The sequence below is a fragment of the Clinocottus analis genome, unplaced genomic scaffold, assembly GCF_023055335.1.
Source record: "Clinocottus analis isolate CAN_PGR_092001 unplaced genomic scaffold, fCliAna1.0.p SCAF_13, whole genome shotgun sequence".
In the NCBI taxonomy this organism is placed as follows: Eukaryota; Metazoa; Chordata; class Actinopteri; order Perciformes; family Cottidae; genus Clinocottus; species Clinocottus analis.
In genome coordinates, this window is record NW_027175854.1 from 2,205,413 (window position 1) to 2,231,206 (window position 25,794).

The 25,794-nt window shown below is 42.3% G+C and overlaps 1 protein-coding gene across 1 annotated transcript; it reads left to right on the plus strand.

Moving 5' to 3' along the window:
* The first annotated feature begins 140 nt into the window (after positions 1 to 140).
* ass1 (argininosuccinate synthase 1) lies at positions 141 to 22,525 on the plus strand. The gene is made up of 15 exons (XM_068574287.1): positions 141 to 249; positions 712 to 844; positions 1,912 to 1,980; positions 2,235 to 2,423; positions 4,155 to 4,211; positions 4,299 to 4,373; positions 5,387 to 5,457; positions 5,553 to 5,583; positions 10,921 to 11,011; positions 14,369 to 14,453; positions 15,278 to 15,342; positions 18,040 to 18,171; positions 19,632 to 19,788; positions 21,974 to 22,039; positions 22,145 to 22,525. The coding sequence occupies exons 2-15, from the start codon at positions 743 to 745 to the stop codon at positions 22,191 to 22,193; spliced, it is 1,239 nt and encodes a 412-aa protein (XP_068430388.1). The 5' UTR covers positions 141 to 249; positions 712 to 742; the 3' UTR covers positions 22,194 to 22,525.
* The last annotated feature ends 3,269 nt before the right edge of the window (positions 22,526 to 25,794 follow it).

The window sequence follows — 25,794 nt, forward strand, 5'->3', positions numbered from 1 at the left end:
TTTTTTTGGAGGGGGCCCAGCTCTAAAATACTGAACTACTATTTATAAATTGAAGTCTAGATATTCTGACGCCAATCGCTGCATCCTACAATTCCCACAATGCAACTCGAGAGCATCTTTACTAATTTGTGAATGGATGATGCAACGTGAGTGGGACTGAAGCCTTTTAACCCAACACGCTGCAGCTGCTCTCCTCCAGTTCTCACCGGCGGCGACAAGGTCTGTGGATAACGCGCGCACCTCTCTCCCGTAAGTACGACCCTCTTTCTTGTTTGCTCTTTGTATTTAATTCAATGTAATGTTTTATCTGTCGATCACAGCAGCATCAAGTCGTAGTCAATGACGACTGTTTTTTTTTTAACGGACACGCGTCGTGTTTGGCAAAATACGTCACGTTTTCTTTTTCGCCTGATTAATGCTGATCATCCATTTATGTTCCGATCACTGGCGAAAATTATATTGAAGTGATTGATTTATATTTGCACTCATAAATCATTCATTAAAAACGCGTGTTGCATGTGTTGTTTTTACTCAATGCATTTCTTTTTCCCAATGTGCAAACAATCTGAAAAAAAAAACACCTCATAGTCAAATGACATTATTCTTCAGAGATCCTAGTTAGTTCACTCATGTTGTACATTTACATTTCCTCCCCAGCTAGTGATGACACAATGGCCTCCTTGTTGTTTTTTCTCTCCTGCCACTCAACAGCTGCTCCACCTGTGTGAGTGAATCCCTCAGCATGTCTAAAGGAACCGTGGTTCTGGCTTACAGCGGTGGACTGGACACGTCCTGTATTCTGGTTTGGCTGAAGGAACAGGGCTACGATGTAATCGCGTTCTTGGTAAGGTTTAGGGACCAGTGTATGGGAAAGGGGTGTCTGTTAAATGTGCTTCCAACCTCTCTTGTCACACCATACATCACTGAAATTTTACAAGTTACTGTTTCCAGGCATACCTGTCATACAGGCATGTCAGGGTTTTGCATTGGCTGTGGCCCAAAAAAACAGTCTGAGCTATTATCAGTTAACTCCCAACCTCACAGGATTTGGCTTCATAATGACAACACAGATCTAGCTGGATTTACTTTTTGCCTGGAGGCAGTTTAGAAATGCAAAGCAGGCAGATCTCCTAACTTTTCTATCAGTGGCTTTGTGGGTCGGTGTGGTGATGGTGGTGTGGGAGTGAGGGAGGGAGGGAGCGGGATTGTCTTTTCACTGCTGTGACAAGTGAGGTGCAGCCCTCTTTTTAGATTTGGCTCTCCAGGGGAGTAGAAGAAGAATAGCAGTCACTGATCCAATCCATAATCAATTGTCTGATGAAACTATGCATTTGTCTCAACTTGTCAGAGACAATTATGTCAGCAGGCAGGCAGAAGTATACAATGATAACTGCTTATTGCTTGCACTGTCATGTGAAAAGATGAGTTTTTTTAATTTGCAATGTTGATATGTGTAAGTAGCATTAACTTAAATAAAGCGCCGGATATGTAAGTAATGGGAATGAGTCGACTTGGTGCCGCTGACTGTCATATTGAGGTTTTGTAATATGTATTGAATTGGAGCGTTGGATGTGACTCATCCAAAATCTCTGGCACTGAAATTCATATAATATAGTACTGCCAATATCCGAATTTGTCCGACAAGTTTGTCCGGTCTGTTTACGAGAGTAGTATCATGTCTTTGCAGGAATGTAGGAACAGATGTGATCTGAATTACAAGATCACGGATCGGCAGAATTAACACATGCACAGTCATGAGCCGGCATGTCTGTACATAGATGGCCTTGCTTGTTATTCCACAGGAGCTCTAATCGAAAGTGACGGCACCGTTTAGTTTCCGTTGCAAGTATTTGTGAAAATGTATGTATTTGAGTCACTGTGATGTGCAATTAAATGTGTGTCTCTCTCCAGGCCAACATTGGGCAAGATGAAGATTTTGAAGCAGCCCAGACAAAGGCAGAAAAGCTCGGCGCAAAGAAGGTAAGAGACTGAATGAATGAAATATGCTACTGCATATTTCATTCATAATATATCTAATAAACAAAGAAATTGCTATACGATCTCAAATTCAGTTCATCCATAATTAATGGAACAAAAGAAATCATCCGTTATTTCTGTTCCAAGAAGGGAAAGATGTCATTCAATATTTCTCACATTGAAAATTGCCCGTACATTATGACTGAAGACTTAACATTAAACACCGGTTGTGTGTCCTGATGTTTGTTCCTGTGTAGGTTTTCATTAAGGACCTGCGTTCAGAGTTTGTGCAGGACTTCATCTGGCCCGCGGTTCAGGCCAACGCCGTCTATGAGGACCGCTACCTGCTGGGCACGGCTGTAGCTCGGCCCTGCATCGCCCGCAGTCAGGTCGAGATTGCTCGCAGAGAGGGTGCCCAGTTTGTCTCCCATGGGGCCACGGGAAAGGTAAACCAAGACACGGGACAAGACACGACTCTGAGGAGGGAGAACATCCAATAATCTGCTCTGTGACTAAATCCACAACCCAAATTAAATCTACTTAAAGTATTTTTACATTTTATTACCTTTTTATGCTTCAGCTGAGACAGAAGAGAGTAAGTTTGCTGGGTGATACAGAACTAAAGCCATCTTTCTGTCCAGGTATTGAACCCTCAGCATTGTGATAACAGGCTGTGTGACTGATCCACGAGGACGCCCTCCCCGTCAGTCTTTCCTAAATGCAAACCAATAAGGTCACTGTCCATAGTCTGGGGACGTGGATTTAGGCCAGGTTTGCAGGGTTGAAAATTAACTTTCTTTGACCAAACAGTGACTCAGAAATCTACCCTCCATATAGCCACTTCATTCAGAGAGTGTCATTGTCTTCAGTCATGTTTTCTTTATATGTAAATGGATGTTTCCTGCAATTCTAAAACAGATGTGATCATCGCTATCTTCTGCTCCTTTATTTGCACTGAACCGTCAGCTGAATGAGTCACTGCAAATCAAAGAAAAATGCAAATGTGTTTTGGCTCTGGAGGCCTGTTGAATAGTTTCCTGATTAGTATGAGTGAGCAGTGAGTGAATCTTTTTTTAAATTTCAGTCTGGATTTTAATGCCGAATTTGACAGCTTAATCTGTACGCCTCTCACATTGATATTCCAGTAAAGTCTGTGGACACTTTGTTCCAAACATCTGTCTTTCCCTCACGCCATGTTGGCCGTGTTCATGTGTCACTGAGACGTTTTACCTCCTGATCGGCTGTGAATCACGCGGCATTCTCTATTTTTTTGTGGTTTGGAGGAATATCAAGAGCTTTTTACGATATCAACTTTAGTCAGGGCGTTCTTATGTAGAGCAGCGATCAATGAAGTTTTTAATACAAAATGATAATGATAACTAAGGTTTTTACGGATTAAGTTGAAGTTAAGTTATACAAGTAGTAGAATTGTTTTGCATTGTGATTGAGTTCAAAAGAAATATGTATTTGAATTGCTTTAATATGCCTTTACAAATATTTTAGTATTATTTCTTGTTCAGTCAGTCTAAAATGCAGTGTCCACATTGAGCCTGGAGATGGAGACAGATACCACACCATAAAGCTACAATACAGAGCTCAGATAATACCTCCTAACATCAACTGTGTTTATTCATTGTCTTATGTATTGTGCTCTTTGAATGTCATGATTAAGACAATGCAGTTTGCTTCCCTTTTTTCCATTTTAGTTTGCATCTTGATGCTGATTAATGAAAAAAGAGACGCTAAGAAAATATTGGACTGAAAACACAAACGGGATGTGATCATATGTCACATGTCAATCCAAATATAGGAAACATCAACGCTCAACAGTGCACTAGTGCCGGTCAATTAATTGGCAATTAATCAATAAGAACATTGACAGAAAAGTAATCTGCAACATTATTATAGTTGGGTTTTTTTTTAGGATATTGTATGTCTTTTGGTGTTTTTTATATTCTATGATGGTTATTCAAATATGTCAACTTGAGCTTTGGTAAATAGCTAAATACTTTATTTTCTGAACCTATCAAAGACAAACAATTAAATGAATAATATAATGATCTGTTACTGTGCACACTGTCGGATAGAGTTGTTGATTTTAAACTGAACATAACTACAGCTGAACATTGACTTCCTTGTGGCACATGAAGCTGAGCCGTTGTGTTTGTGTCTTTTAGGGCAATGACCAGATTCGTTTTGAGCTCACGTGCTACGCCCTTTACCCTGAAGTTGAAGTAAGTTGGCTGTTTTACAGTACGGCATCTGTTAATGATGGTGCTGCAGCCGGGCTGATTCTCTCTCCTTCTGTTGGTGCCGCTCAGATCATTGCACCGTGGAGGATCCCTGATTTCTACAACCGCTTCCGGGGGAGATTAGACCTGATGGAATATGCTAAGGTAACGCCGTCAAATCTGACGTATTATCCCTGACGTGTTATAGTGCATTTTGGTGGTGTCTAGGGCCAACTAAACATGACTTAAGATATCTTCCATTGATTTAGAATTATTGATTCCCCATTTGGTCTATGTATGAAATGTCCAAAACAGCACAAAGTAGTGACCTAAAATTGGAACCAAACAACAACTTGTGATAGATGAAAGTACTGCATTTATTTCAGATGAACATTTAAGTTTATAAAAGTATCTAATTGGAAATTTTTGGTTCCTTTTGTCTGAAGCGTTTGGAAATGTTTATCAGCAGCATATTAAAAGAAAAGCAGTGATTACATTGAACCAGAAATATCCGCCTTGGTTATTGTATCGTATAAAACTCTAATATATCTATGAATTGTTTACTCTCCTTATGTGATAACCATATAGTGCTCTCATTGTATGATACAGCCCTCCCAATATTTGATTAATTATTTTTCAAATCTATAGCCAGCCTAATATAAATTAAGTGTTATCTACCTCAATAGTTTCTTCACAAAAAATGTAACCCTTAAATCTCTTCACCATTTTAGATTTATTATGTGAAAAATACAATAAAAATGTATTATTACATCCCTATTGTCTTGTCAATCAAGTTCACACTCATGATTATATTAACAGTTATGTTACCATACCCAGACTTGTGTTATTCAGACCTCACACTCAGTTATTGGCAGTTTGTTCACATGGTCTCATTAGATGGTAGTTTTTGACCGGTTTCCCCACTAGAGGGTGGTCCTCTTTCAGTGAACACCACTCTCCTGTTGGCCTCTGGAGCGCTGGTGAAATCATACAATCTTAAAACACTGAGTTGTTGACTTTTCCTTTGAATATATGTCTTCATTTTTGTTTGTTTGTGTGGAGCTTTTTGGTAACGCAAAAACAAACAGCCGCTTGAAATAGACTCTAACCTTCAGGTGCCGTTAGCTTCCAGCAAACGGGATGCGACATAACAACACGCTTTCTCTGTCAAACTGTAGGAACATGGCATCCCTGTGCCTGTCACTCCTAAGGCCCCCTGGAGCATGGACGCCAACCTCATGCATATAAGGTGGGTACGGCTGCTGCCATGCACCTTTTCTAGCCTCTTTCAATATTTTCTTGTTTTTTATCGGAGGTCATTTTCTGTATTTTGTTTCTTCACAGTTATGAGTCTGGCATCCTGGAGAATCCCAAGGTAAGACCAGTTCACAATGGCACGTCTCCAAATTAAACAAAAATCAGTTCTATTTGTAGTTTTTTTAACTCCTCCTCTTGTTTCAGCCTTTTGAAATGTGATAATAATGAAACCCACACATTTATGGACACTACAGAAATGTCTTTGCATATACAGTCAACACTGTTATGAAAAAGCACTGGTTGAATACATAGAAAGTCGCTCTTCTTGTATAACATAATGTTATTTCACACAAATGTGACAATACTGACTTTAATTTGTATGCTTAGTTCTAATCGCTGACACGACGGTGACAGTGAAAACATAAACCTGAACAGATTTATATGCAAAGTCTTTGGACATCTGGACAGTCGATGTTCCCTTTAGATCAGTACCTGGTTTTTATGAATCAAAATTACACTGAACGTTTGTCATCCAACACAGAAATTGATTTTTAAATTGGAACAGTTTTACAGTACAGTAAGAAAATCCCCTTTGTCCTCTCTCACACACGTAATGTTCGCTGTCATTCCCACGACAGCAGACACATAAAATAATACACACGCATACACATGTACTGTTAAAATGCATCCTCAACAGTAAAAATATTACAGAAGTGAAGTTACTGTCTCCTCTGCTGACCCATGCCAGCACCAGCCGGGACCAACACCACGCTCCCACATTTCCATGGGTGAGGCAGAGTTTGATCTCTGCCGGGGTCAAGGGTCAAAGCAGTACATACAGGTTGCCCCCAGTGACCCCCAAAGCTCCCATCCCTTGGTCGCTGTGTCTGTGTCTGTGTCTCTCCTCACCCCGGGTCTTCGCCGGGCCCTGGGAAGAGCCCGGGACACACAGACACTGACTTGTCGTCAGCAACGCTTCGACTAATTCCCGATTTCATGGGAGCCGGGTAGGGGGAAGGGTTAGGGCGTTGCGCCCAGCTGGGGCCTCCTGAGTTCCAGCCCCAACTCCTCGGGACCTCATTGTTCCACTGGTTGCGGCGCCGCAGGCTGCGACGTGGGAGGGGAGCCATTTCATCGTGACACCGTGACACCAAAATGTCACCAGTAACAGTAAAGTACAAAGGCGGCGCACCAGACAGATGAGTCCCCAATGGACGGGGTGTCACATGGAGGCGAGGGGGTCCCGCGCTGCTGGAGTGGAGATGCAGGGGCAGGGCCACTGTAACTCGCAGACCTCTATCTCACTCTCGCTCTCTGTCCCTTTCCCACCCCTCCGCTGCTTCTTCATTGGTCGGCCTGTGGAGAAATGGTTTTAAGAAGAATGAGGCGAACCGTCTCAATAGCATAGCGATGTACGATGACAGTATTGTGCAACCGGTTCATTCAGGGGTTTTGTTTTGGACCATTTACTCCAATATTGAATCGATTAATGGCATTAAATACAATGAAATATTTATGGTGCAGGGGTCCAGAGTGGTAAAAGGATTTGAATACATTACCCAGGGCACAAAATTGTATTTTGAACTTTTAACAAGCTGTGATTATTGCGAAATTGTCAGTGGCCACAACCTCTGTCCTCCCACCCCCCTCTCCTCCCTCTGGCAAAGTGTTTGATAATTAGGGTCAGAGTAAACATCTCAACAACAATATATCTAAACAGAATTTCCAGCTTTTAACATTATTTTAACTGCAATTCAAAGCAGGAAGTTATTGAATTGACGAGCAGGAGCCAGTGTTGCAATAACATAATGGATTTCTAACCAAAATGCTCAAACCAACATGACAGATTTTGATCGACCTGTAGGGTCATCTTAAAGAGGTCATCATGTTCTAAGTATCTCCCTCTGTATCGGCCTCTCTCTCTCCTCCAGTTACAGCCCTTAAGGCTCAGGGTGGACCTCAACTATTCAAACCCCACAACGCCCCCACATGTGATACAAAGGCCCCTCTCTGCTCAACACAGTCAGATTAGGAAATGTCCGAATGGTCGCTCATATGTTCTCCTGTAGATAAGAGTCAGCAGAGTTCAGGTTACTCTATGATTAACACGGTATCCTTCCTGATAACCCCAAACCTGAAGCACAATGGCCCGGTGACTTTTTTTGTATTTACTAACTTCCATCTGGCAGCATTAACCTATGTGAAGACATGCGCCCAGGGCAATGTCTGCCATCATGTTCATAAAGTCACATTTAATACGATTAGCAGTTACCTGTTGACTGCGTTGAGCTAATGGTTGATGTTAAGTTGAGCAAATCATGCATCGACATAAAACTGTGGTTTTGTTGTCGGAGTTGGATTATATGCCTGAGATGATATGTCTTCAATATCTTTGCTTGTTTTTGACCATTGTAGGCAATGTTGCAAAGCAGTTAACAGGTCTGCTTCATAGCAGTATTGGATATACAGGATATATAGAATATACAGGATATATATATATACATACATATACACAATTAGCCATAAATAACATTCCCACTTTCTTATTTAATCTATAAATGTTGCTGAATTTAATGTTCCAGAGTAGGAATATATACCAGCGTTGCAATATTATCGAGCATATGCCACGTCCCTTGTATGTTATATTCATCCAATTTGATCAGCCGTATGCCAATTAATAGACTCCACAGTCCGCCCACTACTTCCTGTCTCTCCACACATGAGCAGTCAGGGCTCAGCCTGAGGCAGCCTGACACTCGTCCTGAGTCATTAAAACATCACCTCAGTCTTAATTATAGCTCGTGTCAGTGAGCCTCCTCGGGCCCGCTGCGCTCTTTGATCAGGGGGCTGATGGGCCGCTGCTCGTGTTGACCAGGAGTAAAGGAGCGTGACGCCAGGCCTCCGCACACCTAGAGGAAATGAAAACTTGTTTTCTGCTGGTCGCATGGCCGGCTGGAAAGAAGGATGGACAGAAGACTGCCCCCAGGGGAAGGAAGTGGGCTTGTAGGTGTATGTATGCATGTGAATGTGTGCTTTGAAGCAAGGAGGTCAGCGTTTGTCATGTGCCTTCGCCGCCCTCGGGTCTGATTGGTCTGACCTGTAATACTTAGCGAGAGCTCCCTTTATCCATAGCTTTTCCTCTACGTCGTGCTTGTTGTCCTGATTATATTCAGCCGAGGCCCTAACAGTAACCAAAACATCCTTGGTGTTAAGAATATAGATATCTCTTCAGCACATTGTTTGTATATTGTTTTATTCTTGTCTCAATTTGCCATGTTTGCATTTTAAAGAGAGAAGGACAGACTTGAAACGTGGTGATTTAAGTGTCATTTCCAACCCATTGCGCCAAAGATGTTTTCCCCCATCCTCTTCTCTCCTACCCCCCTCTCAACTCTCCCCTCCTCTCCTACCCCTCTCCCTCCTGCCACCTCTGCCTCTTTTGGCTCCGTTGGCTTCGATTGAAAACCAATGAGGCAACTAATATGTGGAAAGATAGAAATTTACTTGCTTTAAGTTCATGCGTCAGCCTTCTTCTGTGCTGTATGGGCCACGTTTAGCACAACAATATGGCAGAAGCAAAGACTGCCAAAGGAGCTGCTCTGTGCTACATGATGGTGCGCTTCATGCCCCATTTCCCACCAATACCCCCTGCCCCCGCCCTCTCTGCCGCTACCTTTTCCACTCTTTCAGGGCCATGGCTTTGGGACAGGTCCACCTGCAGGGGGTTTGAATTGAAATGCATTGATCTCTGGCACACTGGAAACGAGCCCATTCCCCGTACTTTTCCTTTTTTTTTCTTTGTATCCAATCGACCAATAGTAAGTTTAAGCTCTCGTGGGTTGGAGTATGCATGAGTTTTCAAGCATTTCTCAACCAGAGCCATGAATTTGTATACATTTTAAAAGTGCACAGGGGAAATTGTTGTTTTTTCTAAGCCATACTGCAGTTAATCACACTTTAAAGACACTCACTCGGGATATAAAGGGATATTTTGATACTCTGGAAGTAAACTAAAATTCTTTCTAAACCAGAAATCAAAATCTTTATACACCCAAAGCTGAATTATAAAGATACACGTACATGTTTTTGGGTAGAAAGAGTTAGAGCTGCTTGTTTAATTAATGCAAAACCATAGAAGTAATATGTAACAAGTTTTCACGTAATTTAGCAACCACAACCAGCCTAAAGACAGTGCCTCAGTTATGATACACTTTTTTTTAAACAATAAACATAAGAACCAATCATTTACAGCCATAGATACATAGACATTCATATTCTCCAGTATTTAAAATTCAGTCCATCTTCCCCCCTCAAAGAGCATCAAAAGGCCTTTTAGGGGAGTCATTTCACCCCTCTCCTGCTCGCTCTCATTTGGCATCTTTCAGGGCACTGAGGCAGAAAATAAAGGAGAGGAAGACGGGCGCCTTCAGTCAATTTTGGTGTTTAGTTAAAAGGAAGCAAAGTGATTGCGCTGCTCGTTTTCTCTTCACTGACAGGCGACGAGCGGATGCCGATTAGTTATTGTATGATGATTTAGTGTCTGGTAAAGCTTTCCATTTAAATGCGCCCAGTAGTTATTTTGCATAGTCCCCCTGCAATTTGCTTCAGCTCAGGAGACATTGGCCATCGTCTTGTCCTAATGCTGTGTAATTGTTGGAGGGCCACATCGCTGGGCAGACACGTCAGACCGCCACGCTCTTTTAGGTCCCAACCGTGACTTACTGAAATCGTTCCTGGCTCCCACCATCTGGAAAAACGACAAACATCTGTCACCCGGGACAACTTTAGTGGATTTAGGGTGTGGACTTTAAGGCTTTGTTGTGTGATGCCCATTTAGCGAAAATGCTTCATTTGAAGATGAAATGGAGGAAATGTCACTCAGAAAATCAAAACTGTAAAACTGGAAGATTAAAGGGAAGTGAAGACGGGGAGGGAAGAACCGCGGGCACATGATGGAATTGGCAGATTTTACCGAGAAGCAGAATGTTATTGAGGACACACTGTTGCTCAAATATATTCTGTCGTACTATCTGGTGTGCTTTGACAAGTGTTCACTATTTTTGGGGATGCAAGTCATTTCTTTCTTTTGCCCGCTCCCAGTATCTTTCTCTTTCTCTCTGCACCCTACTTTTCCCCGCCTCCCCCTGTGGTGAAAGGCCATGCAGGGAAAATGAAACCAAATAGAGGAGAAAAATGGGACATTGATTTTTTTTTTCTTCTCTCTTTTTGTCCTCGCTCAACTCCTGATGGTGTTTTCAGGTTTCTCCTTTTTCACGCCTCATCCTCTCTTTTCTTCTCCCGCTATGTCTCGAGTTGTCCGTTATCACATCACTCAATAGTCGCCTCGCCCGTGGTCATGTTGTTTGATGAGGTCTCAGAAGGTCCTGGTTATTCATTGAAGAAAATAAAAGTGTGTGAAATAGAGGGTAAGTGTGTGTTTTTGTGTGTTTTTCAGATTCATGCTCCGGCCGACCTGTACCTGATGACCAAGAACCCGGAAGATTCTCCCAACACCCCCGATGTCCTGGAGATAGAGTTTGAAAACGGTTTGTGCTTGCGTCATGCGTCACTTGTTCTCTCAGTCTGCTGCTTTTCTTTTCACATTTTCGGTTTCCAAAATGTAATGGCCAAAAAAATAATTATTCATATTAACTTTTAAACTTAATTTAAAAAAATCTCAGGACTCTATCCAGGCTTAGTTTCTGAAACGTGTCACCTATCAATATTGATAGGTTGCAGTATTGTTGACACACACACACACTGCAAAAGACACTTCACACACTTAGCATTTATTGAAAGATCAGTTCTGAACTCCGACATTGCATCAGTAAGAGTCCACGTCCCTTCATGTTACTTAACATTGATGGTTACCGCCGCAGGGCTACAGCTCTCACGCTGACCCGGAGGCAGTTTATCACCATTCCTGACCACCCAGACTTATCCTTAACCCCTCACAGCATTAGTTGGTCCAAAGCTGCCATGTTTGGCCCGGGGGCACACACACACAGGCCGGAAGTTTTAAGTCCAGCTAATACACCATGCCGCCCCTCAGGGCTGGAGTAACGCTCATTAGATATATTGCCGTGAGGGCTGAGCTGAATAGTGGAAAGTGTCACATGTTTGCGTAAAGAGAATATGGCAAGAAACATCCTTGCCTGGGGCGAACGGCACAGATGTCCCTTCATCCCTTGTCAGTAGCGGAGGCTGCAGAGCGCTGACATCAATCGGCTGAGAGACACTGGCTCCTCTGATCACATGGGCTTGATGGGCAGCTTTATGTTGTAATATATATGGCTGGCAGAAGATTTGGTGGGAATATATCTGACCATTAAAGCAGCTAAGAAGTGTTAATGAAAATGGCATTCTGTGCTCAAACGTATCTGCACTGAAATGGTGTTGCGGATATGTTCTTTGGGAAACTGGAAACACTTTACCAGTTCCCCCAAAGAAAATGTTTAACTATAAAACAAGTAGGTTGGTGCTGGTTCGTCTGGAGATGAGATGGGCTTTTGTAAAACAGTGGGGCAGTGGTGTAGCCTGGTCTGGTTTCGCGGGTTCTTTGCAGGCCTGTGCTCCGTTTTCACACATATTCTCTGTGCCTTTATTGAGCACCCTATGACAAAAGCTGTTTTAGTTGTCCACACAAAGGCCCGAGCCTACTCCTCCCTCTGAGCACAAGATCAGCAAAAGAATGTTTCATTTCATTCCCCCTCCCACCTTTTCATCCCTGCCTTTCTCACCAAAGTTTTCTCACTGATTAAAAAAGAATATTTAACGACAGCAACCTTTTCCCCCGTCAAACACTCCATTCCCCGATTCTCTCCCTTTTTTTTTTAAGAAAGAAAAAAAAATGTCATCCCTCCCTCCTTTCATGCCAAAGAGGTGGAGAGGAAAAGGAGACAGAGTGGAAAAATGTAAAGCAGTAATTTTTCCTACAACTGTGTCTGTGCTTCCATTGTCTGCACTGTTAGGCTGCGAAAAACTGAAGAAAAGGATCACGGAGAGAAAAAGACCCCTCAGTGAATGATAGAACCCGCATGATGGAGAGAGCGAGGAAAAAATAGAGCACAGGGACGAAAGGCCAGCCCCTACACTCCCACGTTCAGACACTTAATTTATTTGAACTTTTAATCTAATTATTAGGTATCTGGGAGGGGGTGCAGTTTTGATAATGCACCATCCATACTGCCCTCTCCTGCACTGGGAGGTACTTTTTCTTCCTCCATGGGAGCCGCCACCATTCCCGCGATATGAGAATGGGCCATCAACAAAGCCCTTGTCTAAAAAAAACAAAATTGTCAAGTCCTTCACGTGTCATTCCTGTGAGGGCTTTGTAAACGCCGGTTGAAAGGCAGAAGTGCTGCTCTTCTCTTTAAAGCCATGTGACTGACAACTGCAAGCATGCTAAAGTATGTGTAGGACTCAACGCCGCCGGATGGATGGAGAGCGAATATCAGCAGATCTTTTCTCACTTCCTCTTCTTGTGTAGGCTGCAAATGGTTATATTCCCTTCTACACACCCCCCCCCCCCACACACACACACACACTCTCTCATGTCTCGTGTTTGTTTCCTCGCCTCCACCTTTGGCCTGTGTTGCTCATTGAAGGCCATGAATAAGCAGGTCCTTGACAGTGATTGATGTGTACTTGGTTTAAGTGGCTTTAGAGAGGAAGTGTGTTGAGCGAGTGTGGGTGTTTTAAAAAAAAAAAAAAAAAAAAAAAAAAAAACATAATACAAGGATGATGGGTGATGATGAATCTGCAAGTGTGTGTTTTTTTTCTCCCGCACATGCGCATGAACACACAAATACTCAGTGGCGCAAAAAAAAATCTCAGCGCTAAAGAGAGTTTGGGTAACAAAGCTGCGCGTGTAATTGAATTAGGAAAAGGCCTGCCCACGATTTCACAGCTTTCAAATGAGCAGGGCCTTTGAATTTATTAGCCCTTCTCGCCGCCTCCTTTTGTAATGGTTTCTACTTTTAGCTGACGACTATTGATTTCAGTGACTGAGATAACGAGCGCTTGTCAACAGATTTGATCAACTCTTTGCTGTTTAGGTTTTTTGTAATATATTTTTCCATTTGTTTTCAAAAGCCGTGTTCCAAAACTGTTGATGTGTAAAGGTTACTTTTTGATCCTGATGAAAACCACTTTATCTGTGTTGCCCTGCTTGTAGATAATTAACATTTTGTCCTGATAGTGAATGATACCATACAACTTCATTCAGGTGCAGGTTTTCTCTCCCTATAAAGGTTAAAAATGACCGTTTTTAAAATGCAGCTTGGGGATTAAAAACAATCATTATACGCCATTATGGTGGAAAAATGAGAGCAAAAAAGCATACTTTCAAGAATAAATTCAGCTGCCTTTTTTTAAATTTTGCTGTTAATTCTCCTCGTATGACAATCAGCCCGCTGTGTTGAATCAACTTGCCTTTCAGCAACTCTCAGCCAACCAATTGGTTGCTTTTTTAAAAATGCTTCATGCATACATTTGTAGGAATGTTTACTCTGTTAGATTTGAACGGTTTGGTTAACTGTGGCCTAATACTGGAAGGTACAAAGTTATATCACATACTCAAAATTAATAATCACTTAAGTAATGCATGACACTGATGGCTGTGAAAATATATAACATGTTCTTGTTATATGTTTGACAGTATAGGGTACTATATACAGCTGTAAATAGTGGTCTGAATGTGTCTGTTCATGAAAATGATTTACTTCAAAATACATCTGTCTAATCAATTTATAAAGCCTTTACATTTATTGCCATACATTACAGTACCAGATGGGTCACAAGTACACTATAAGTCATATGAATTTAACATAATTAATTGTCAAATAGTGTTTATTTTAATGTCGTTCGTGTGATTTCATTGAATCAATTATTTTTACCTTCAGGAGTGCCTGTGAAGGTGACCCATGTGAAGGAAGGCAAATCCAAGGACTCCCCGCTGGATATCTTCTCATACCTCAATGAGATTGGGTCAGCATTTTTTTTTTTTTTTTTTTTTCTAAAGTATTTAGTGAAAAACACTTTCAGCACCTCCATGAATGATCTGTTGGATGTCCAGTGAGAGAACTCCTCTATCAGGATGGTATGCAAGTGTCCCCAGAGGTGTAGCATTGGTTAAGTTCACCACCTCTGGAATGAAGTGTGAGTCTGTCGCTGCTGGCCTGGGATCAAATCCCACCAGAGTTTTCCCTCCTGCGTCTCCTCCACTCGGTCTCCCTCTCTGCTTTCCAACTGTCCGCGTAAATGAAAAGCGTTGAAGGTGAGCTGACTGAGGAAACATCTTTCCTGAGGCGCTTTTGAGCCTGTTGCCGATTGGGATTTTCTCTTTTGGGAAATTGTCATCAACTTTACACGTTGTCATTGAGTTTCATGAGGCATCAGTTTATGCTTCGTCTTCATTTCGTGCATTGCAAACTTGATTGTAACTTGTTTTTGAATTAATGGCTTGGATTTAATTCCCTGTGTCAGGGGGGACTAAAATAGTTTTTTAGCTTTGCTAATGTAATATTTGAGGAGAGGCTATGATGAATAAATGGGACTCTGTAGCAGATGCCTCTGCTAGCTTTAGGGTTAACCAATGACTTTACCAATGATGCTCTCAGGTGAAATATTTTAACAATAGTGTGAATTATTTCCTAGCTTGATATGAAAATCTTTAATTTTGTATTCAGATGCTTTTGACGAGTAGGGTAGCCCAGAATTGACGTAATCTGGAAGGCTTCATGTAGGCTAATCTAATTCAAATTAATGTGAAATTGTGTGTCCAATGGAAGTCGTCTCTGTCTTTCTCTTAGTGGAAAGCACGGTGTGGGCCGGATTGACATCGTGGAGAACCGTTTCATTGGCATGAAGTCCAGAGGTAAGCAATTAAAAATTATATTTATTTTCATCTGTCTCGGTTATGACGTTTTCGTCTTTTCTTCTTGAGCCAAATTAGTCTGACAGGCAGTCAGATGGACATATTTGCACTTTGAAAACATGTCTCAATATTTTAATTTAACATTCATTCAAAAGCTTTCCTTTCAGTGTCCCGGGCTTTCATGCAATTTGCAGTTATTTTACATGAGTGCTTTTTGTCACCCTCGCTATTCCCCTTCCATAAAAGCTGCATGCCAAACACACTCCTCAAAGGAAATGATTTCCTCTGGTTCACCTGGAATCTTAGACACCAAAGTTATTTCCATTCTCTTATGCTTGCACACGCATACCCAAAACACACACACTGTGACCAAGGTAACGGCACACACGCTTCACTGGATACACACAAATACACAGTCAATCACATATGTGCACATGCAGTGGCACAGGGATGTTTTTGTCTCTCTTTCTTTGGTATCAACAGGCAACTTGAAAAGCTCCTTTGTTAGGTCTCTACATGTGTTACCACAGCTAATATACAAGGGCAGTGAGCTGTCTTAGCCTTGAAAAACACACACACACACACACACACACACACACACACACACACACACACACACACACACACGCTCCTTTTCCCCCATATGTGCTATGATTGGCAAATTGACTGGCCAACGGACTTGTAGCTGTGGCTCAACATGGCAGGTAGAAATTGGAAAATGGGAAGCCCACTTTTCTCTCCCCTCGACTGAACAAAAGATCAAAGCTTTTTCCTCCACAGAAGCAGTAGGAAGAGGTGGAGCACGAGGTGTCCAAGTGGTTGAATAACTGCCATCAAGTGTACATGTTGCTCTTCTCAGGACTGGCAGTCGCGTTAGCACAATAGATGATGGGAGGGATTGAATGGGCACATGTCATACCCATTTGTGTTGGGTCATATTTATTTGTGCGGGGTCAGGGAGGCGCGGGGGATTGAAATGGTTTGTCAAGAATGTTGTCACTGGGCTACAAAACATCCAACAGCCCGTGTGCCAGACTAACGTTTCCCTCCTGTCACAGTGCTGTCAGGCCTCTGACCTGTGCACCGGTGATGGTGCTGGCGGAGGTGCGTCTATCAAACGCAGTCGGAAATGTCTGTATCTTCTCTTAATGAACGGGGGACCTCACAGCCAGTGCTTGCTGCTGCTGTCAAACTCTGAGACGAAGGCATTAAAAACAATAGTTTTCAAAAGCGCGAAAACACCCAACATTTTGTGTTTATTTTTATGTTCCCATTTACTTAAATTATTTGTACAGAAATGTATCTCTACTAAATAACAAACTGTTTCAGCTGTAATCCATTTTAAAATGCGTGTATGCCTTCATTTACATTTGTCGCCTGTTTTATAATGGACTAACAGTTTGCCCAAAGGGATCAGCTCAGGGAGAGTTCATTCCTAACCTGAACCCCTTCAGGCCTACAGCATGGTTAGCATACCTGCAGGAACCATATGAAAGATTAAGACCTCCAAAACCACTGGGGGTGTTGTCTCTTTCAGCTTAACTAAACTGCCACTGCTGGAGCTTACCCAGATAGCGTTTCATTGTTTGCTCCCCTCTGATAAGCTCGCTCTCTTTTGGAGCACTTAAGCCAAGTTGTGTTGGAGGGCAGTTTTAACTTATTTATCTGATAGAGCCAGCGGAAATGTCCCTACGTGCCTTCTGTGGCCTTGGATCATCAGAAAAGCCACAAGCCGTTCTAGCTCAGGTGGCAGCCTTTTGAGGTTTTAGACAATTAGCAGCATTGCTAAGCTCTGTTTTTGGCCGCGAGCACAAAGTAAGTGCTTCTCCATTTTCAGATCAGGAACGGTGCTGGAGTATTTAGGGTCGTACAGATTTGAGCTCCGCTGCTCACCAGATTGGAAGAGATTAAATGGTGTTTATCTGGTAAATCTCAGAAGAGAGTTTCGGAGTTAAAACACCACGCACATTTTACAATTTGGCCGCCCTGTGATGATTGTAGAGAAATATCTGTTTGGCAGGTTGGCGGCACAGCTTAAATCACAAACGTGTGAATATTATTCAAATTGACAGATGATGTGAGGGAACAACACTCACAATTCCAGCTCTCACAAAAATGGATGTCATTGATAAAGCTCCCATTTCTGTTGTCAAATCTGTCTGGTAGCATTTACCCTGCCTTCCTTTTGTTTTAGCTGACATTTGAGTGACAGCTTCATTTCTCCTGTCATCTACCTCATCTTTTCTCCCCTCACCCCTCCCTCCCTGTCCAGAGGGGGTAAATTGCAGGGTATGCAGAGCCCTTGTCCAGGCTCCAGGCTGGCAGGGGCCTCCTACCCTGTCATTTACTCAGGACAGGCTCGTCCAGGTTTCGCGAGCACCGTGAAGGCCTGTCTGTCAGGCGGCTGATGGCTAATAGAGCTCACTTGAAGCGAGTTCAGATGAACACGGCTTGTAGTCGATGTTTATATGAATGACCTCTTATGATGACGATCAAGGGATGTATTGGAGGAAATTATGTGTATCTCAGTATTTGCCACAATCATTTGGGTCTCGAAAAGGTGTAAGAAATCATGATAAGATATGTTGAATGAGACGACATTATGCAGGTGCATAAATCCAGTTACTGAGCCGTTCATTTTCGTTGTGTTTTATGCGGATAATTATTCATTTTGCTGGTTTTTTGTGTGTTCATCAGGGATATATGAAACCCCAGGAGGCACAATTCTGTTGAAGGCCCATTTGGACATTGAGACCTTCACCATGGATAAAGAAGTACGTCGGATCAAACAGGGACTGAGTATCAAGTTCTCTGAACTCGTCTACAACGGTAACTCCCGATAATACATCATCTTAATTTGATAGATTTTCGAATGCTGTTATTTGTATTGTCTCCCACACCCTTTTGTGTTAAGGTACAGTACATTTTAAAATTAAAACGACAACAAAAACTCTGGGATCTGTGACATTGTTTATCTTATGTGATTATGTAGAGAAAAAAAGTTTTTTTTTATCTCCTAATAATCCATTGCACAATCGTCCACAAAAATCCAGTATCATTTGGGCGATAGTCCGAAAGCTTAACATCCCTCTGGAGTTTATATAAGGTGTGTGTGTGTGTGTGTGTGTGTGTGTGTGTGTGTGTGTGTGTGTGTGTGTGTGTGTGTGTGTGTGTGTGTGTGTGTGTGTGTGTGTGTGTGTGTGTGAGAGCTTTTCTTGGCTCAGGTGTCTTAATCATCCCTTCTGCTCAGTCTTCAGTCCCCTGCACCTTCATCCACATAAGAGGATCAGTGCCATTAGAGACTGACTACTAGGCCACTTCAGTTATACCCTCCAGAGACGGGAAACACACACACACACACACACACAAAGGTGCTACCTTCAGAAACAGGGCAGAGATTAAACCCATTGTGGGTTTAAATCATTAATAACTCCGCAATAGGGTTTATGTTAACAATCCACCTGTCCTGCATCTCTTTTGCATTAATGCGACATGATTTGCAGCAATTTGGAAAAGTACAGAACAGACGCACAAAAGCATTTGAGAAGTGAAAAGTAAACAGCTCCATATGTATCAATTATTAGCTTTTTTTTAAATTACATTTTGGGAATAAAAGATGACTTGTTCACGGAAAAAAATATATATATATTTTGTTTTCTCCAAATAACCACCACACAAAGACACTTGCAGCAACACGTGGACAGAACAAATACAAAATAGTCGACTATAAACACAACTGGGACCTGTGTGCTATTGTCTTTTTGGACACCGTGTGTCAATCCAGAGGCAATAAACACGAGGAAGGATTGTGTCTTTGAACATGGCCAGACGATGAGGTGGAGGTCAGCCGCTGATGAGAGAAGGACCCCTGCTGAGTGGGGCGTGTCTGACCTCTGAACATATACAGACAGGTCCCTCGCCCATCTGTCTCAGGGATTGATGGGCCAGGTCACCAAAATGGGACAAAAGAAAGGGGTGTATGAACTTCACCTGGAACAGAAATGAGACCGGCAGTCTAGAGAAGGAGTTTCAGCTCATGAAAGAGGGAAGTGTGTGTGTGTGTGCATCACACACACCTCTGTGCTCCCTGCTGCTAACGGAGGATGTATAGAGGAGGAGCCACTTTCTCCACTTGTTCCTTCTATTTATTGTTTCTATTTTCCAATGCATAACAATTTATAATGATACGTATAAAGACAAATATCAACATAATCGTTTCTCTTGTTTTTGAACAAACCTTCACATCCATACTTTTTGTTAATATGTTGCCGTTTCCTTGCTCGCCTTAGGTTTCTGGTACAGTCCAGAGTGTGATTTTGTGCGTCACTGCATAAACAAGTCCCAGGAGAACGTGCAGGGCAAAGTACAGCTGTCCGTCTTCAAGGGTCAAGTCTACATTCTTGGACGAGAGTCACCCAAGTCCCTTTACAACGAGGAGTTGGTCAGGTAAGCGTGGACAGAATAAAAGTGTGTGTGAGCTTATAAAACACAAGAAGCCATGTGTCTGAATCAAAGTGTGTGTTTGTTGGGACTTGACAGCTGTGTTTGGCTGCTCTGGGCACAGTGCAGCTACGCCACATGTTGCCAGCCAGCCTGTTGTTGGATCCACTTGCCCAAGTTCTCTTATGACCTCCACGTCAACGTACTAAACCGACCCCGCCTCACAAAGACATCAGAGAAGTGTCAAGCTCAGTTCCTGGAGGGCAGACCCGACCCCCAACCCCTCCTACTGCACCCCCGTGGCCTCTTAACAGTGGGTTTGTTCAGGATGCTGACCCCTGATGCCCTCTGGGCAGGCTCAGCGCTGACCAAAGTAAAACCTCTCCATATGCCTCTCCATCTCCCCTTCAGTCTCTCCAGTTGTACCCTAGAGTCAGAGAGCTAATGGCGTTTTCAGCCAGAGGAGAGAAGGGATTTCACTGGGCTTTTAAGAGGAAAGTACCTGGGTGTCATGCCAGTTAAGTAGGTCAGAAAGAGACAAGGAGACGTGTCTCTCCAAGTCAGCCGTTCAATTTCTTAGACCATAATTTGGAAAGTGAAAAAACGTCAAGAAATAAAAATACAAAAATTTGCACAATATATTTTTTTATACCAAAGGCGACAGTAACTGTAAATATCAACGCAATGTGAGTAGGAAACTAGGAAAAAAATGTTTGTTTGTTTTTTTTAAATTAAAGAAAGCCATAAATCAATTTGAACTATATTTACTTTGAATAAATCTGTGAAAAATTCTGATTTGGCCGTCCCGGTGTAAAACACTCAATATGTAATTTCTCTGCCCTCATTTTATCTAACGAGAACAAATGTACTTGAGGAAGCACCGCTTGTGAGAGTTGACGATCCTCTGTCGAAAAAAAACATATTATTTGACATGAATGATAAATAAAAGAAGTATATATGTTGGTAGATTCTAAGTGACCATGGGATAAATTATAATCATCTGTTAAATACATTAATATTTGGGATTCAAAACTTAGTGCTGTTATATCACAACACGCATGTCCTGTACCTGACAATGATACACCTGGAAGCTTCAGTTTCTCTCACACCCACTTTGCCACTGCAAGAGGACCTGCCGCAAACGCACACATCACACACACACACACACACACACAGAGAGACCAGATTAGGCATGAAAGCCCCGCTGACATCCTGTTGGCTCTCCACGGGCAACAGTAAACGGCGTCATTAACACAGTGGTAATACAGCCGGTCACCGCGCCCATCTGAGACAGAAATGTCACCGTCCTCGCTGTCCACTGGCTCCACTCTCAATTAGACTGCAGGGTTTCTTAAAGGAATACACTAAATATCACATGCTTCCACACACACACATATTCTTTAAAGCCACTCACTCATAATGGTGTTCAGGTGCCGGGTAGGGAGCCTTGTATTGAGAGTTGATGATTTAGTTGTCGGTCTTTCTTTTTATGGTGTTTATCCTATCATTTGTTGGCAATTTCCTCTTTTGCTAAGTGCTTTTGAAGAAGGAGTGCAAGCTGTACATTGGTAGTTGGGGGTGTCGCAGGGAGGAGAGAACTCGGTGAGGGAGTGTATTAAGCACTGCAGGTAGAAACTGCTGTAATTACACAGGCACACTTTGAGTCGCTCACACACACTAAGACGAGATGACAGCCTAAATGACAAAGAACGCGCAGTGGCACAAGTTATAGATTTGCTTTTTTTTCTTTTTTAAAGAAGCGGATAAACTTGAAGAGAAAAACAACAGATTAGAAAATCCTCAGTCACTTAGCTCACAGTTGATATGATGGGATTGTTTTAAAATGGGTTTAGGAGCGTCTGTTGTGTTCCCGTGTACATGATCGTGTTTTCATTCTGCGATATTGATTCCATGTCATTCAGGACAAACAATGATAAAGAGGCGCATTCAGAGGAAAATCGATAGGAACATTATTTCAAAAGAGTAGATTATCAATGATCCAGTTATCCCAGTAGTTGATGAGGCCCCATGTCTCTTATGTTTACTGCAATGATACCAAACATTTCAATCATTTTGTCAGCAGAATATCCCATAACTTTTTCCTTCAGTTCTTGTGTTCCTGCAGACAAAAACATTTTAAGATCGGTCTCCATTGCCTCACCTGCCTCTATCGTTATTCTTTTCACTCCAGCATGGACGTGCAGGGAGACTACGACCCATGTGATGCCTCTGGATTCATCAGGGTTAATGCTGTCAGGTTAGCATCCCTTAAGAGTAAATCATCTGTACCAAATGATTAAGAATTGTCTTAAAAACAGGACTTGATCACAATTTAATTACTTGTCCTTCTTCTCCTCCACAGGTTGAGGGAACACCATCGTTTGCAGGGTGTCTCCAGCCACAAGAAGTAACTGTTGCAGTCCAGTGAATCATCTTGCTTTCTTCCCTCCTCTCTCCGCCGTGTCTTAAGCAGCAGTAGCAGCAGTCGTAGCAGCAGCATTAGCAGCAGCAGTAGTTGCAGTAATATTAGTAGTAGTATTCAACGATGTGCCTCTATTGTCTACTGTTGGTAACAAGCACACTTTCTTTAGTTGGTAAACTGTTGTGTAAAAATGTGGGCGAGCGTTGTAAAAGTATGTATTTTGTAGTATTTTCTCATTCTTAGCATCAGCTGGTCAGCACACAACCACGAATATTTCAAATAGGAATTATTTGTGTCAGAAATAAAATGAAATGAATTGTGTTTTTTCTGCCTAGTCTCTTGACTTGATCAGGTTTCATGTGAACACTGTGAAGATGCACACCAGCCCCCGTCAGTTTGAATCTGTTAGTGATTAATAGTTCATGTCTTTGGCAGACAGCCTATTTATTGGTGTCCGCCTGTTTAACTCTGAGGGCTGTATCGTCACTGACCCGTGAAGATTTCAGGGCATCTTATTTTACAATATGTAGATGAAGAGGTAGCAGTGCATGAGTTTGGCACAGGAGTAGATCGACAATGAGGCTCGCTGATAGCTGCTGGAGCAGAAGTGATGGGAAAAAAAAAACAATTGGCCACATTTGTATATTTTCCCGCTCCGCATGGGGTCTCCTGGCTTGTGGGACAGAGGAAAGAGGAACGACGAACAATGATGCAACAACCAAAGGAGCTTAGATATCTAGACGTACAAATAGCACATTTATGTCCGTGTTGGGAGAGCCATGAGTTCCTGTGCAGAAAATATCTAGAAGATGAGCCACCTTTTACTTGGTAGAGCAAACGCCGCTCCATCATGGCTGTCACATATTCAGAGATGAAGGCCACAATCATTCAAGTGTTTTTTCTGATCACTTCCTTAACGGGAAGTTTTTAAGATGAGAATGTGTTTGTACATTGTAAGATGCCAAATTGATTTCCCCTACAGTATGCGCCACACTATCACCCTTCAGTCTGCCGGACACAGCAGCTGTTTCTGTGCAATCCCCACCACTGAAAGAAGTCAGTCCGGCATAGAAGTGCTGGATACGGTGTGGGCCTTAAGGTGGAGTCCTCAGACACAGGAGACCCCCCGCCAGGTCTAATGGGCAATGAGGGATCCTCAGACCCTTTCAGTCCTGCGAGAGCCCCTCAGCTCCTGCTCAATTACACGGCAGGCGTCTCAGTCTTTGCCTGGTCAATTACCAGCCAGCCCCTGCATTTACTGTCGCGCACTCACAGGTTGCAAGATAATCAGTGTTCAAAATTGCCCGGTTAGAATGAAGGGATGGATGGAGAGGTATTCAGATTAGTCAGTCAAGCTGAAGGGGAGGTTGGAGCGATGGGGACAGCTATCAATCTCAATCTGGCTTCTGTGGTTGGAGGGGGAGGATCGTGGTGACCTTTCAACTTTTGTTTCTGGAAAGATATGATCTCGAGGAATCTTTGCTGATGTGTAAGCGGTCTCGTACAGTGTGTGTGTGTGTGTGTGTGTGCATATGTTTTGATTTGGGAATAGAAAGATGGCTTCTGTAAGAGAGGTCCTCCCTGGGCTTAGTTTTATTTAAAACCAAGACTTCTTTAATTAGCAATCCTGACTGCGCGTGTACGAGCGCCTGCACACACATCCACTTACCCGCTCACCTACCACGTCTCATATTCCCCCTCTTCCCCTTCCTCCTACCCGTCTACCCAGCCAGCCAGGTATGAAAACTAGCTGACACCTGACCAAGGGAATTAATCATCCTTGACCCTCTACCAATTACCCCTCATTACCCACTCTGTGTCCACCTCTCAGGGGAGAGCTGTGTAACAATAGCGCAACATGAAAGTCAACGGCGTCACAGGGCCGAGCCCTAATGGACGCTCCTGTGCGACCGTGTCTCCTCAGGAGTCCAGGTCGACTAACCTTCAAGTCCTTGTCACTCTCCAACAGCACACGTACAAAGGACGCTATTGTTCAGGATCAGGGTCTATGACCTCTCGAGATGAAGTGAAGAGGGCCGCCGGCAATGAGAGAGCAGCCATGTTGGAAATGGATGATTCTAGGGTTGAGAGAACAAGAAAGTGGAGAGACACTTGATGACAAGATGTTTGCTGACACTTTCTAATGAGACACCCTTTAATATATGGTTTGTAAATTCAAACTAATAGCTATATATTGAAGTTAGATATATTGTTGATCCCTTAATAAATTAACCTGTGTTACTCACTTTTTCAAAAATCTAATATGTTATTAAGTCATTAATGAAGGATTAACAGAGATGTTAGTATGGATTGTGGACCAGATTAATCACAGACCTTTTCCAGGCCAGCTAAAGTAATCTTCACACAGCCTGCCAATCCAAAATGTGTTAATAATGCTAATAATCCTATTGTTGTTTTTGTAAGTATCATCTTTAATAATCTCTTTATGCCTTGCCAGTTGACAATCTGCTTTTAAATTACAATTCGAAACACTTCTGTGTGATTTTCCTGTTTTCTTTGTGTTTTATTGTGTTAGGTTTTTCTAATTTAATTAATTTTATGCGTCTTGTGAATCAAAATCTAGGTAGGTGCTGCAGTAAAAATGAATAGCACAATATGTTGGTACCATTTTGTACTTTTTATGAGCTAGAAAAACAACTACGGTTGTTGACCTCTCGTTCATAGCCGAGGCACGATGGAGCTTTTTAAACCCCAAAAGCACAAACATTTAAAAAAAATCATTACCATTTGAATTGCCAGATTTTCACTCGGCAACAGTGATATTGTGGGAACAAAAAAAAAAGAATAACTGGAACAAAGCACACAGACTGTCTTTCACCCATCCGAATATTTCGTGGTCATTCAATCTGTGTTCTTCAGCTGCCTGTGTGTGTGGAGAAGGCCCCATGTTCACTGACCTCTCCTCCTTAAACACAATGAGACAAGAACAATGACCATGGGGGTTAATTACCACCGCTTAGAGACAGAAGTGGCTCTCCTTCACTATGGTTTGAGTAACCTGAGCCCCGGGAGCTGTATCTTGTCTATCTCCAGATTTTTGACTTGTGCATAGAGAATTTAAACATTTGCTACTTAAACATAAAATGTAATGAAAGTATGTCATATCACTGGATTTTCTTTCTTTTCTTTTCATTTCTTTCTTTTATTTGTCAGTTACTTTTCTCTTTTTTTTTTGGTGTTGCTTTTACCACTAACGTATCATATTTGATAGCCCAATAAAATGCCAATTGCTCCTTGTTTTTTCTGGACCTTTCACTTGATGCTACTTTACTTAGCAGGTAAGGGGTTAATGGACGGGTCCCCTGTGGTGTGTGCAGGAAGCTAATGGGCCTGGCAAAGATGATGAGGTCACTCTCAAACAAGGATTTACAGGCCAGTATACCATGCCAATAGTGCTGGCTTAATATTGATAAATTATTTATATTTATACGTTTTATATCCATGGATAGCATTAGATGGAGTTGGATAAATGGGAACAACCAGATGTTGATCAGCACATGTCCTCTGATCTAAAATACAAGTGTGAAGAATGTGAGGATGAGAAACTTTTCTTAATAAGTAAACACAGA

Coding starts and splice junctions, on each gene's coding strand:
- ass1 (XM_068574287.1), top strand. CDS start 743: ATGTCTAAAGGAACCGTGGTTCTGGCTTACAGCGGTGGACTGGACACG. Junction 4,212..4,298: donor CCCTTTACCCTGAAGTTGAA/GTAAGTTGGCTG, acceptor GGTGCCGCTCAG/ATCATTGCACCGTGGAGGAT. Junction 19,789..21,973: donor TACAACGAGGAGTTGGTCAG/GTAAGCGTGGAC, acceptor TTTTCACTCCAG/CATGGACGTGCAGGGAGACT.